Source organism: Athene noctua, chromosome 2 (genome assembly GCF_965140245.1).
Source record: "Athene noctua chromosome 2, bAthNoc1.hap1.1, whole genome shotgun sequence".
NCBI lineage: Eukaryota > Metazoa > Chordata > Aves > Strigiformes > Strigidae > Athene > Athene noctua.
In genome coordinates, this window is record NC_134038.1 from 162,546,274 (window position 1) to 162,562,453 (window position 16,180).

At 36.9% G+C, this 16,180-nt stretch overlaps 1 protein-coding gene across 5 annotated transcripts in view; it reads right to left on the minus strand.

The window, feature by feature from the left end:
* Positions 1–16,180, minus strand: part of SUGCT (succinyl-CoA:glutarate-CoA transferase) — a 333,192-nt gene that overhangs the window by 248,663 nt on the left and 68,349 nt on the right. For all 5 annotated transcript variants that reach the window (XR_012633080.1, XR_012633081.1, XM_074898183.1 and 2 more), the window contains one exon: positions 15,504–15,599. Coding sequence is in view for 3 of the 5 variants with exons in the window: in XM_074898183.1 (XP_074754284.1) it covers positions 15,504–15,599 (96 nt within the window). In the remaining 2 variants the exon portion in view is untranslated. The remainder of the gene's footprint in view (positions 1–15,503; positions 15,600–16,180) is intronic.

Below are 16,180 nucleotides of genomic sequence, written 5' to 3' on the forward strand. Positions count from 1 at the left end.
CTCATCAGCTCAAAAAAGCAGCTGTCTGCAATATGGGTTCATCTATTCTCCTAGTCTTTTCTACTTCAAATATTCTTTTAAAAAAAAAATAATTGTGCTAATCCTTCAACAGTAAAAAGCAGCACTATATTAATTCACATGTGGCAAACACAGCATCTTCCCTGTCTGAGCTGAAACTGCCATCATACCATTACTCAATCACCAACTGTTGCCAGTTCCACTGCAGCCACTTTCATAATGGTTCTGGAGACATTCAGTCTGCGGTATTTCTAATTCTCATTACAACTCTTTTACATATATGTTTTAAGACATTCTTGGAGTGCAGCAGAACAACTACAATGGATGTGAATAGCATTTTAAATATAGTGGATATGAGGTTTGTCTCTAAAGGCCTTTCAGACATGTTAAAAGCCTGCTTATCCACTAGAAGGCACAAGTGCAGAGCTTGGAAGCAGGGTTATCAGAAGTGTTTTCGGGGTAGGGATGTCATGGAGAGCATCTCTCACTGGAATTACAGCAGATGGTACAGTGAATAATTACAGAATGCCAAGTCACACACTCAAAATCACTCAGATCTCCCAAAAATCATAACGTTGACTTAAAAGCCATGAGATGCTCTAAAAAAAAAAAAAAAAAAACCAAAAACAAACAAAAACCCCTATCAGTATTTTTCTCTTTCAGGATTTTTGGAGCTTTAGTAAGAAGCTGCCTTCCCTTCGAAGTCCTGATGAGTTGATACATTATTGAGGACTCTGGTGAGTCTGATACACATTACTGAAAAAATACCGTTTACATCCGGACAGTAAAGTCTCACTAAATCAAGAACAGGGTCTTGATTCCCTCAAGGAGCTGAAATCAAAGATGCAAAAAACAAATAACTGAGTAGGCTTTTATTAAAATGGCGGGCAGAAAAACACAAAGACTAGAATGCTGCCAAGTCAACTTCGGTAATTATGTGAAGGAGTCAGCTGTCTTCCTTCTTTTTCCACCAAAGCAGTTTTTGGAACTCATAATATAGGAAAAAAAGGAAGGGGGAGGAAATCAGGAGATGGTAAATGGAAACAGAGGACATCAATTTTTTATGAATCTCATTATTATTATTATGCCACCTGCGATTTTCAGGACCTGGCACACTAATTTAATGCTTGGCCAGGAGACACATTTGTCAATATTTAAATATCAGGACCTTGTTTCCACAAAGTTCTATTTCATAGTAAACATGCTGTCTATCCAGTGTTTTTCCTTGCTTAAATTCATCACATTATTGATTAGTATTTTACATAAAATCTGGAACTGGCACATTCCTCAAGAGGGTATTGCTCTAACTTCCATTTCCAGGTGAAATTCATAAACCCTAGCACAGAAGTTAATCAATAGGTCTTACATGTCCTTGAAGTCATAATTACCTTCTACTTTTAAAGGATTAAACTGGATTTGAATGATTAAGTCTTCTAAAGATGCTCAGCGCAGTAATCAGGGTCATATGAAACTAACTCATGACCCTCCTGATTCCTATGAACGTTCACAATCTCCAAGCGCAGCCCATCTGCCTAAGTGTTTACAGTAAGCACTGTGCTACTATTTTAATTGCTTATTATTTGCATTAAAATAATACTACTGACTCTTATGCACTACACAGACTCAGTGAACTCATTAGCAAAGGCACAGTAGCACATTGATGTGGCAATCTACAGGTGAAGCTTATGAAAAAGCGGTGTCGAGAGTACTTCTGAAAACCCAGTGGTTTCAAGTGTCATAACCTGCTAAGACATCTTTTTGAATCCTTGCAGAAGAGTCTGAAGAAGCTACACACAAGCAGCCTGGAGACAGAAGTGAGATACCAGAATTTAGAAATGTGCAAACACAGTGACTGAATTTAAAAAAAAAAAAAAAAAAAATTAAATCAAGCGAATTATGTCAGCACTTACCTCCCAGAAGGACACACATACATCCCCCCAAAACAACCAGAGAACAGGTAGCAGCCAAGATTGACTTGCACAGTACAAATACATTGCCTTAGATGTCTGTCTTTGCTCAGCAGACTACAGTGAAGGGTAGTATCAACTTAAATAAGGCCATATGAGAAACAGGCTTAACAACTGGTTGGATATCACCCAAAGGAGTTATGAACTATTTGTCAACATGAAAGAATACTATCAACTGTTCATGGATCATTTCAACATTCTCATTAACAACCCAGATACTGAGAGAAGAAAGTATGTACATCAAACTTTAAGATGCCACAAAACCAAAGGAACTGCCAGTACTGGCCAGACTGGAGAAAACTGAAAATGTTTGCAACTTGAGAATGTTTGCAACAATTGGGAGATGAAGTTTGAAAGCAAGAGGGTGAAATTCAACAAGGAAAATCAACTGGGAGGTTCTAGAATTAGGCATGAGTAATTCATTCACATGAATAATTAACATACAAGAGAAAAGAATCCAGAATTTACATGTTTCACAAACCGAGCATGAATTAAACAAAGGCTCCTTTGCAACAGCGGGGTAACAGTAAAGTGGCATTTCAGAACACCAGAAGAACCCACAAGAGTCACGAAATAATCTTTCTGTTGTACCTTCAAGGTGCTAAAACTGGAGCTGGAGTAATGTATGGCATTTGGTTCTGGACGCCACAAAAACAATGTGTTCCAAAAATAAAGTACAGAGAATAGCAGTAAATTCTGGAAAGTGTGATCTCAGGAGAAAGACTAAGCAAACTGGAAATGTTTAGCCTAGAGAAGACTGAGACATACCAGTCCATGAGGTCATAAAAGACTACTGAAAAGAGGAAGGAATCTGGCTTCTCTGTTAGAAAGCTTTTCTTAATGTCTATCTGACTCTTCCTAGCTGTGATTTAAACACTCCTGCCTTGTGTGCCATGGAGATAACAAATAGTGAAACACGTCCTAGAACAAATCAGGCCAATTTCTGTGGAGAGCAATATTGTTAAAGATGATAGCCCCATCCCAGACTGTTTTTCTATGATTGTTCCCTGCTTGCAGCATTGAAACTATCTCACATACTTTGACACTACACTGTCCAATGCCATGCAGTCATACCCTGAAAGACAGGAATAGTCTCTTTTGAACAGCTTATGAACAGTTTGCTATGTCAATAGAGCAGAGACCAAGCCGGAGAAAAGTAGAAGGAAGAGGTCAGCTCTTTTACAGGCAGAGGAGGGGCACAGCGAAGCAGCCTACTCAAATCACAACAGCAGAAGTCAAATCTCAAAGCATAGATAGAAATGTGATAGGAAACACCACAGTAGAGATTCTGGAAGTAACCACCACTCCGTTACTTGCTACAGCCTGGAACTGGTGATTTCAAGAAACTACCCTACCTTGTATGAAAAATGGATTGGGAGCACCTACCCAAAAATCAGCATCACATTAAATGAGGTTGTAACAAGCACCCAATCCAGAAATAATATGGCTATTTTGCAAGTAAATGTAGAGCTACATTTCTGAGTTTCAGTCCAATCTCCTGACCACAAATCATTTATATTATGTTTTTTAATCTGACAAAGGCTTATACAATGTATGTTTGAAGATCACACAAGATGCACAGGAAACCACTATAAAAACCACCGACATACTCAGTTGCTTTCAGCACCTGGTACTTGAGAAAAGAAACTATTTCACTGTTTTCTCCTCATCATTATTACTCAAAACTGTTAAATGGCAGGAAATAAAATTACTTAAGAATCTCAAAGGAGTTTGAAAAGGGAACAGTGAGAAGATAGCATAATTACGCATGAGTGCTAAGAGGTATCACTAATAACATTCTCTTAAATGAGCTACCTGATCGGATTATTAATATATAGAACTCTGTTCCTGCCCAAGGCCCTCCTCCTCGTTCATGGATTAAATACGTCAGTAAACATTGTATTTATTAAACAAATCTCATATTCTTTCATGATTCTGACAGTCACGTGATGGCCATTTTTACTTCTCATTTATCTTCCAACTTTGACAAATTGGCGAATGTAAACTGGGTATGTAAAAACGGGTAACGTTGGGAAAATCAAGTGAAATCCTAGAATTACTTCAAAACATTCATCCCTATATTTAAAAGCTTCAAACAAAATAAAATACTGTACGCTTGTACACAAAAGAGGAAGAAATTATTCGTGGTTTTGTGGAAGCACTAAAATAAGACTCAGGGTCCATTGTTCTAAGCCTCAAGCTAAATTAAAATACAGTTTCTGCCCCAATGAGCTAAGTTAGTAACTTGTGTGTACTACAAAAGGCTTTGTTGCATTGTTACAACTATTATTCACGGTCAAAACTCTCTAACCGCTATCATAATCACATACGCCAAGGATAAATTTGACAAGGTCAAAAAATTGTCTGTTTAGAAGAGACGTTATCATACAGACTAACATTGATATTTATATTTTACATTCCCTGTCTTTATGTTAGTTTTCAACTATGTTACATAGATTCAGCTAATGCTTCCCTTCCTGAAGTCACATCAGCTTCCTATTTGTTTATTATTATGGCCATTCCACATGACAACAGATTGTTCCAATACAGAATCACAACTAATATTAACTGACTGCATATCAGCTGGACAGCAAATTAAAGGTTAACTTTGTGTCTGCTTTTTTTTTTTTTTTTATCCAGCAAAGAACAGCCTTTCTACTAAGGTAATTTAACTTCTACTCTTTACCCTGCTAGTTTTCTTAAATACAAAATACGGAAAAGATGAAATACAAGTTGGGTCTTCCATATCCTTACAAGACAACTTTTTGGAATCTCAGACTTCATCTACCTAGAAACACCCAGGAAAAGACAGATGACTAATAATGTAAAATTAATGTGCAAAAGTTCGAAAAGCTCATTAAAAACCCACTCATGGACATACTCATTCAAAACTGAAGTGCCCTAAAATTGCTATAGCTGACATAAACCAGGATCACATCAGACAACTGCTTTGGCTGCTGCTACCTCAGATACACTTTTGCAGGTTTCACTGGATTGGGAGTCATCAGTGAAACTATTCTGTAAAACGATCCATGGTGAAACAAAGCAAAAATCATGGAACAGAAAGGAATCCCCAGAACCTTTTAACAGTAAATCAAACTAAAGTTGTGGCTGGTAACTAATCAGCAAAGATTAGACAGACCTGTGTGCTGTTCTCCTATCCTGGCAGCTGAACACCTGAGAAGAAGGAGATACAGCACTATGATGCTGTTAAAAACCAAAAGCAAACAATTCTCAGGTGTCTTAACAGCATGCAAAAGCTCTTCATGTTACCCAGAAACACGAAGAACTCACTTAAGGCACTCGACAGGTCTGGACACTCCACGTGAGCAGATGAACAAAGTGGAAATCATGTCAGAGAGAAAAAGAAAAATTGCAAGAGGTTTTAAAAATATAACCTTGGGGAAAACATGAATGAGCTGGCCTCAAACAAACCAGGAAGGAGAACACTATAGATGAGCTCTACGTAGATTTTGTATACATAAAAACTTGCTATAGACAATCTTGGTGATCAACTGCCATAATGCTTCACTAACTATATAGCCAAAAACCTTCTCCTAAATCCAGGCTCTATCTTCCTTATTGAAAATTGAATTACTTCTTTTCCTCCTCTCAATGGGCATGGAGAACCAACTAAGCAAGATTGGAGCAAGTATTTCAAAATTTCTGGTGAATAGAAATTGGGACAAACCTCTGCCACAAGTATCCTAGTTACAAGTGAAGAAAGGTGAGGGTGAAGACTGGATAAAACTGGTTGATATCCCCTTGGGGATACAGATATAAGATCAATTTCTCTATCTTAATTTCTATTATAAGAGTAAATTCCAGTCAGTGAATATTGTGTGGTTTAGGTGATGATCAGGAAGCATGGTTTTGTAAAAAGAGAACTCCTTTTAAAAAATTTATCTCTCACCTTCACCCTTATCACTCTTAATACAACTGAATTCAAGTCTTGCAGCAAAAGTCCTGCTTATCTTAGAAAGGAATCAAATTGAAACAATTTTGGTAATAACAGAGATTTAACAACAGACAAGGCCTTAGATTACAATTCCCCAGTCTTTCTACCATCAAGATTTATTAGTGGAAGTATTGGTAAAAATACCTGTTTTAGCATGATGCGACACTATATGTGAATGTGGCAAAGAGCATGAGAAACAGCATTAGAAAGCACTGCAATTTAAAGCTAATTTTCATAAGTAGATTTAGCATTTAAAACTTCAATGCTTTAGTAAGGCAGCAGGACTGAGACTTAAGTGCATATGCCACTTTTGAAAATACAAGAGCAGCTCTCAAAAATGCTACTCTTCCAATTAAATTCCCAGAAGCTGCCTGTGTACTGGAGGAGCACAGTTGTTATTTCAGTGGAGATAAGCTTATCGTAGCAGAAATGCAGTATTTTTTAGAGGAAACAATATAGCCCATGACCAATTTATTAGTATACATCAGTGCTTGGAAATTAATGACCAAATTGCATGACACATCAGCTCACTGTGAAAAGAAAGGGTCATCCTGCAAAGCAGCAATCAGTTCTACACTAAATCTTTATGAAGTAGTGCTCAATACCAAATACATCTAGAGGTATCAAACAAGCATTATAATCTCCGCTCACAGACTGACCCACTCTGTGAACATCCTCACTGGATAGCATAAGCTCTCCCATCAAATAAATGAGAATAGATGTGATTTATATAGCAACTCCATTCATTAAACTAGCTCTGGATAGTCATGCTTCAGAGTTCCATGGTGACAAAGCACAGACCGCTGCTGCATTAAATGTGAGCAGAAATGTAATTCTCATGATGAGAGAAGGAAGAATGTTGCAATGAGAGGTGGGGAACAAGCATTATCTAGGGAAGTAAATGCTGTGTGAAAGCAAGTGCTTTACATTCTTGAGGACAATATGCAAAAGAATGAAACAGATTCAAACACCATTATGTTTCTGATGGCAGATGGTTCCCTTTGGGCTGAGCAGTGGTAAAGGTTCTTAATCAGGTCTACAAGTACAGTGAACCTTCACATTGCTGAAAGAGAAGCATCACTCCATTAAAAGCAAGTTCATAAGCAAGTGTTAATCCCCATGCAATGTAGCATTTATCATTTTTCAAGCAAGTGCTCATTCCAAGAGGATTATCACTTCCCCATCCTGCCCTCTGGCTGACTACACAGGGCAGAGAAATTCTTTATTCCATATGGAAGGGGAGAGGGAGGTTGGAGGAAGCTGTGATCTCCAGCTTCCAGTTTTGCTGTAGCTACTCCAAGTTGAAAGTAGGAAAGAGCACAGGCCAACGCTGCAGCAGTTGCTCTTCAATGAGTGTATAGATATGGCTTCACAGAAGCTGTCTGGCAATTAGTAACACGTGTCATACTGCAAAGATGGGGGGAGGGATACGGGGGGGTGCAAGCTCTCTTTGCTAATATCTGTACAGATCCTACCAACCTGTCTGACTGAATGGCCAGATGCACCTTTGATTTGTCCACAGAGTATTTCATTTAAGCTTCATTAAAGCGGTTCTGTTTGAAATGCCTCAGATATTAATAAAGTAACACAAATCAACTACTGTAAGCACAGTTCTACGGCTAAGATCTGTGAGTATATAAATCCACTTGTGCAAGTTTACAAAATTTGAGCCACCTTTTCTAATTAGATATGCACTTTTCTAAAGAACTGCCCTTAGAGGAGCGACAAGCCTAGAAAAGAACATGATTTAGGTGGCATTATATTAGTTACAGGATACTTTTGCTTTCTCGTGGGGCATAATGTTCTTACTTCTATAGTCGTGTCTCTCCTTGTACAACAGTTACAGACTACATACATCTCACCTGGGTACTCTTATATAACAGATCTACTCAGGCAACAATGTAATTACAAGCAAAAACATTTAAAGACAGAAGTTCTAGACTAATGGTTTGTCAAACCCATCACAGAGACAATCAGAATATTATTTTGTAACATGCCACGCATGTATAAAGTCAAAAGCATTGCATATACAAAAGCAGTTAATAGTGCTAATAATTTTTATCTATCATCCCACATAGCTCCTTAGAAATAAACGCTGTACAAAAACTAGATTACATGAATGACATCTAGTGGACATACCCTTCCATAACAATCAACATTTTCCAACCAAAACTGTCACAAACTTCACATAGTAAAAGCAAGCACCTGAACACCAGTTAAACAATGGTAAGAACTTTCCTGGGTTGTTATTTATACATTTTTCTGTCTTCATAAAGTTAATATCATCATGTGGACATGCCTTAATCTCTCCTGTGCCCCAAGAGTGAATATTATTCACCATAAATGACCAGATCCTCAATTTCTTAAGAAAACCCAACTTGAAAAGATTGTGAACATTGCCAAAGTCTTTACCCATTGCAGTAATTTAAAGTAACTCCTTTGTGTTTCATTCCCCATTACTTACAAGAAAGACATGATTTGTGCTCCTTGTACAATACCTTGCACAAGGGATCGTGGTGTTTTATTAGTGTTTCTAGCTGTGATGGTAATACAAATCACTTTTTATATATGCAGGATGATTATGTCAGGAGTCATTGAGTGATACTGCTGCACACAGATTTCTGACTTCTCTTTCAGACTGTTTAAGCATGTTTCAGCTTTTGAGAGGCTGCACTATATAGTTAAACAACGGCTATGAAACATATTTTCAGAAAAGGAAAAGCCAAATTTATTCTTCTGCTCTGGATCCGATAAGCAGATCAGAGGAAAGCAGTGATCCAGTTGCAGTCAATATCTCCTCTACAGGCCCACAGATCCTACCTTTTATCGCTTCTCAAACAGCTACAATTTGAAGAGCAATCTACTGATCAGGGCTCTGTTACACTGCCCCTCCTAAGAATTACAATTTGACATGGATATACAAATCTGTAATGTTTGCTATCCCTGCAACATGTTTGGAGAATAATCATGCTGTTGTAAATAATACAAACTAGATCCCTCACGCCAGCAATGGATGAATGTAGAGAAACCGACAGCATACATAAAAAGACAACTATGTCCACTAAATAACACCAAATATCAGCACACCTGTGTTCTGATCCTGGTTTTGTTAGAGTTCTTCTTATTGCCCACAGACAACTGACAGACTAATAATCATAATGTACACCCAGTTTAAATGAGTGTAAATACATACATAAGTTCAAACATATATAAGTACGTATATAATGTTTTATGATGGACACAAAAGAGTCTGTGACATTTCCCAGGAGGATATAAAAAAAAGAGAGTCTCAATTATCAGCTATCATTCCTTAACAATAATTGTGATTATCCATATCTGGTTTTCAAATTCAAACTATAAGACACATTAAGAAAATATCTTGCAGGCATTGCTTAAAGTAGAAAGGTACAGGAGGATTTCCTTCAGGGAAAAAAAAAATAAAAAGTATCAGGTTTTAAATTAAAAATGCATTTCATTTCCATCTGAAAAGTTCCTGTGCACAGGTAAGAAGCTGTCTATTCTATGTGAATACAAGGTCAGCTTCTTTAAAGAGCTGTCTCTGTGACAGGATAGGATATATATGAATGAAATTATAACTACACACACTCAAATTATACACCAAGCACATATCTAAAATGCCTAAGGCAAACCTACTGATTTGGTTTCCAGGCAGCTGCTCTGCCCAGGAGAAAGGCTTGACAACTCACTGAAGGACAATCACCAGAAAGGTATCAATATAAAGTTGTCGGCTTTGAATAACTAGAATTCATTCCTCATAAATGGGCAGCTTTCTACACAGATTCCCACAGATGATTACTATACATTGACTAAAATGGCAAGGAAACAGAATCCCTACTCCAGCACTCCTTACCAAGCAGACTACCACCTGTGGACCCTTATAATCACATAACACCAAAACGTTTGTGCAGTCAGTAGTTAATGTAGTCACACCACAGTAAGACACTTCTGAAGAATCTAGTATACAGATAGAAACTTGTCCAAAAAGCAAGAAAGAAAATCACTCCTGCGAACGATGTCCTTTGTTTCTTGTTTTACAGAATACAGGATGATACGGGCTTTTTTGGCTTCTCTCTTTCCTGCGCCTTGTAAGATAAAGATAGAAAGGAAGCGGCTAGTTAAAAATACAGACCTGTAGGTAAGTAATTCAAGGAGACGCACTAGGCCACTAAAATATCTGTAAGATTGGGTATTCATCATATGAGTCAAGACATGTATCTTGAGGATGGCCAAACTGGAAACTGAAACGATACAGTGTGAGAGAGCACACTTTCCTGCTTGAGAGCACAAAGCTTCTATTCACTTGATCTGTGAATACATTTAATTTTCATGTCAAATGGGCAATACTTTCAGCAGTGATATTTCATTGCTCAGAACAACAATACATGACAATGGGTCCCCAAGGCAGTCTAAATAGTCCAGGTAATCATGATGTAGATAAGGTTCATCTTGACTTCCTGAATCTAGAACTCCCCTAAAAAGTCTGTATTTTATTTCTTTCCTGTGCCTAAGTTCCATCTTCTCCTAGTTTGAGCCATTACAGAACAGAAACGTTTTCTTCCATAACATCCATTTTGGATTTATTTAAGGAGAGTTTCATGCACAAAACAAAACTTTGCAAAGAATCCAAGTTCTATTCTTTGCTGATTTTGATTCCAAGACACACTGACTGCACAAATATCCCAATAAAACCACATAAAGACAGCAAAGAAAATGACTCCACATCACCATTCTTGTGTGGAATAAGGAGTTTGAAATTTCTGAACAACTGACATTATTCTGTTGCCCTCTCCACTGGAGGAAAAAAAAAAAAAAAAAAAAAAAAAAATTCTATGATATTCTCCACAGCTGAGCTAGGAGGGTTGTGCACATTGTGACTTTGTGTGAAAAGTATCTCTGCCAGATGAATGAGGTAAGTAACAACTTACTACATTTCACTGTTCCTGTGATGAGACACAAGTGGCACGAGTAGAATTTCCTTTGTAAGACTCCTAGAAAGGATGAAATTCCACAAGCAAAAAGTATGAGATGCAGATGCTATAAATAATGCAGAGATATTTATGTCTACCTCATACCTTTCACTTCCTTGTGAGCTTATACTCTGGTATTTATAGCACATTGCAATTGCAATTCAATTTGACACAGAGACAGTTTCTTCATATGAAGGACATGTCACACCTAGTACAAGAAGAAGTTGATGCTTAAAGAATCTAAGTGATGCTCTAATACAAAAAACATTAATGTTGGGTCCGATGAGTTATGACAACGCACAGGTCAGTCCACAGAAAAGATAATTGGCTAATGTAATAATTTCTTTCTTGTCTTGTGGTTTCAACTTCTGTGCAGAATGGTTGTGCCCTTTGCATATTCTGAAAATATACTGAAGTATAGTTGAGAAGACCCTGCAAGTCTTAGGACCAAATCTGGAACAGAAATAAGATCATATTCTCTGGGAAGAGAAGATATCTCTAAGAGCCTGATTTCTTAAAAAGATTTTCACCATTATGGCCCAACAGAAAACAGTCCTATACCTTTTGCTGAAAGTTTGCCTTTGAAAGTGCTGCCCAGTTGTCCAGGTGTCTGATGGCAGGGTGATAAGCTGATACAGGGAACATCCTGTAAACGCACTGGTTACAATACACTTTCTCAGGAGAATTAATATTTATTCTGAGTGGGCCAACTGGAAGATGAAAAAAACAAATGTCTAGGTCTCATGCACGGTACAGGCAAGATAGCTACATTGCTGAAACCACAAGAATGAGGGAAGACCTTATCACCCCAAATGAAAGACAGTAATACAACTTTACTTTTCAGCACAATTATGTAAACCGGATGCTTTTAAGCCCCTGATTTCCTCTGGATAATCATGGAACAGCTGTAGCTAAACAAGGTGTCTCATTATAGAAACTTGTTTAAAAAAAATTGTACTAATTACGTTTAAGATACAGCCCAGAACTCAAGGATTGTGTTTTAACACTTGAAACCAAGCAAATTGGGATCTGATTACATGCATTATCACAGGAGTGACCTATTCAAACTACATCACTCTGATTAAAAAGCAGATATGCTCAAAGCAGATAATTTCTCAAGAAGAGTTCAGCACTCAAAAATCTATTTCTGATTTCGGTTGATTAGTATCTAGATTTCTTCATTTTTGTGGCATACTGTAAAGTTCACCTCCATTGAAAACCTATGGCAAACCTCAACAGAGAGCTTCACAGGACCCTGAAAGTCACTGTACACTTACAAGAAGTTCAAATCCTCTCCTTCGAGTTCTGCTGATGAGCACAAAGACTCTAAAACTCAGACATTTCAGATGATCATGCCACAAAGTTAGCACATCATCAGCAAATGAGAAAAACTTTAAAAGACTATGAAGGTCCTTGCACACCAAACTTTACACCTTTTTTATTAAGAGCTTGTTGCTCAGACCAGAAACAGATTTTCAAAGGTGCTACACATCTTGGTGGTTTCAGGAAAGAGAAAACCCAGCTGCCCATTAATGTTCAATTTTGATGTTATTAAATACACAGAAAAGTAAGAAAGGTCAACCTAGAGAACACATTCAGGAAAAAACTTTGCTGCCAGTTTTTTCAGTCAACAAGCAACAGGGAATTCCATGGAACTACAAAGATATGCTCAAAGTTAAATTTGGCCTTGTAAATAGGAAAAAAAAAATAGCCATAGGCAAAGATATTCTAAACAAAATTATTCAATTGGAGTTCAATGAAATAAAAGCTACAACAGCATTTAGGATACACTACTGAATGTGCTAAACAGAGCACTAGAATACTTACTGTAACAATCGTCAGGAAAAAAAGTACTATTTATGTACACGTTTAAGATGCTTTCAACATATATTCTTTACTAAATTTTGGTCAGTTCTCTAGCATGACTCTGATCAGACTTATGCCACACATAAAGATGATGTAAATTATTCAGATATTGCCTTTTTAATATCTGTAAAAGGATCTCTCATGATTACACGGTCTTCCATGATTTAACATAGTCTGACACTTTTTAGCAGGATTGCAGGTTTTATATCACTTCAAAGTTTTTACTACCTGTGTGAAAACTCAAAATACAGCAGACGAAAACAAAATGAAGTTGAGGTCATAGAAAAAAAACCAACAGCTCACTGCCACACACTTGTTTTGAAATATACAGAAATTCAATTTTCTGAAATGTGATTTTTATTACTTGAACAAATTATAGTTTACTTGCACAAAATATCTTGAAACAAACAAAAAATTATTTGTAAAAATCAGCACTGTGATAGTCCTGTATTAGTTTAGTAAGCAAAAGACAGTAAATTGAATAACTAGGATGAGGGATGAAAGTCAGGTTTCAGAGTTACGTTCTAAACCATATTACAAATAAACTATGGAAGCAACAGTAAAAGCAGTACAATAGTAACAGTGAGGGTTAACTCAAGTTCTTTTAGTAGCTTTGCAGTCTAAGAATAGCTTATGTTAGTAAAGCGAAAAATAAACTCTAGAAAGCATAATACACTTATGGTTACAATCAGAATTATAACCATGCTAGCTGACGGAATGTTAACAGATGAGCCATAAACACACACACACACAACTCCACCCATAGTAAATCCACCCTAATTACTCATTTATGAGCAAGAAAATTCAGATTAAAATTGTTTATAATATTGAGGTAAAATTTCTAACATCTACTACAGAAACAGCATACAGAAATTCAGACATCACAGTTTAAATAGGATTTTTTTAAAATAGTTATTTACATATTAACTAATCTAGATTAAGACAGAAGATAGCTAAAACAGTCTCCTCAGATTTTGTATATCTAGAAAGCCGTCTATGAAAAAAGAAACAAAGGATACTCAATGTATGCTTTGCTTTTCATTCTGACTGTGAACAAACAAAGGCAAAAGGACATAAAAGAATGCAAGTTTCAGTTACTCAGCCAAATGCATTACGGTGAAGAGAAAATGTCTTGTTTAGCCAGGCTTTTGGTTTTGCTTATACAAACTTCAGACACTTCAGATCTGTTTTATACTTTCAACATACCAAAGTTCAAAAAGGGTTGCACCAAAAGGTCGTATCACAGAAACACAGCAGAATGTAACTACTTGGGTAGCAGATGCATCATGCAGAGCTGGGTCTAGAGAACACGACCATAGGGCTAGGCCATGCCTACAGCTCAGCCATGCCAACTAGAGTAGCACAGTCCGAACTGCGCTGCACTACACCTGAGACAAGAACACTGCAGGACCAAACCCACCCTTGCAGAAAGAGCCACAACATCTCCCCATCGGTCTGAGATAATTTGCAATCAGTTCTAGCTAATTCATAACAAGATAGTTGACTATGCAGTAGTACGCACTGGAAAAACTCTCCTACCTCAAATAGATGTAGCTCTTACAAAAACAACTGATTTTGGTTTTAGACCTAAGGAGGCCTGGCTGTGACATTAGCCAGTGATAGCGTTCTGTATAATGATGGAGTATTTCTGCTTCAGAGTTTCTACGGCCACAAGTAGCAAATCTTTTGCTGTTATGATCACCACCATCTTCACCACCGGGAAGAAGACAACAAATCGAGTTTCCCCTCACTTTCTCTAAAAACAAAGGAGATGGTAAAGAAACTGAGTGGTGTTTATGTGCAGTTCTCCCAGAAAAACACTGGGAACTGTCTCTCTCAGGATTTAAGGGACTCCGTCCAGAAATTAAGAAATCCAGGCTCTGTCTAGCTAGCAACAAACATGACTATTTGATGATACGTGCCAAAAATGATGAAATTAAGAATAGATTTTTTAAATTAAATATATGCCCAAGTATCCATAAGTTAACATTACTTCAAACAAGAACACAAGATGATCATCTAGAAAAGAACAAAATTTTCTTTGTTTACTGGAAGAGTTTCCCATACTAGCCAGAACTAAGATAAAACTTAGAGTAATGTTTTTTTCCTGTGCTTGTTTATGTGATGAAGGTCATGTTATTTTAAGGAACTTCAACTCTATATTAGATGTAGCAGACTTTGAATTCCACTGGGGAGATCTGCAGTCTGGTTAATTCCTTTTTGCCAACCTGTTGTCTCACTGACCCACAACGATTTGTAGGAAAATCAGTAGAAAATTATAACTATGTAGAACTCCAAGATGTTCATGGCCATATAGATTACTCTTGTAGATTCGCAGGAGAAAAATACCAAAATTCAGAGGCAAAAGCTTTCAGTTATAACTGGTATAAAAGTCAGGTAACCCTTAAAAAAGTAAAAAAAAAAGTTTCTGTCCTGTCAGGTGAAAACCAATCAAGTCATCATGCTAGCTTTAAAGTCATCCAATTTCAGCAAACACCTTTGATCTATTTCAGTGTTCTGTTACTAATCTACTACTGATGAAGAAATATGTAAAATGTAGAAATGACAACGAACAACAGAACTTTGTCCAATCTAGACACAGACACATTACAGACTACAGTAGGTCATGGGAAAAGTAAGTCCTCAATCTCATAACACACAAAATTATGAATTCCAACAGCCAAAAAACTAATGTTTTCTGCTTACCTGATATGGAACAATACTCCCATGAGCAGTACCCCAGCGTTTTGCTTCAATTTTGCAATTAAGGTAATTAGCTGCTACATGAGTGAGACATGCAACCTGGAAATGGAGAAAAAGTAAAGTATTCAGAAAAGCTGAAACTTCATTGACAACTTCTCTGAGATTTCCATCTATTTATATGTGCTTCAGATACATAAATTAAAATATTTATGTCTACATATTATGTAGACTTTTTTAATATGAAGAAAATCAGGCTACATCCGTATCATGGAAGTGCTTGCATAAGTACAGCTCAATAAACTTGAAAAATAATACAGGTCCTGTAACGCTAGTAATGCTAGACAAATCTATCATTAAACTGCCCTAAGAGATAAGACAGTATTACCCTAAATATTTGGCAGAATGGTCAACTTCAGTAAAGAAAAAAATCAGTGTCTTGTCCAAAGTCTAGTGGGAAGCATGACAGATTTGTGGGATAGAACTCACCATTTCCTGAACCTCAATCTCTTGCTTAAATCACAAAGGCTTTTCCTCAGTTACAAGATTATCTTTCTGTTTTCTCCTATGCTTCTCATTTTACATGTTCAAGCTATGGAAAATACTTCTGAATTCTTCATCTCCCCACATGATCTGTAATATTAATTAAGCGGTAGGCCTTGATAAATCATCTGACATTAGAA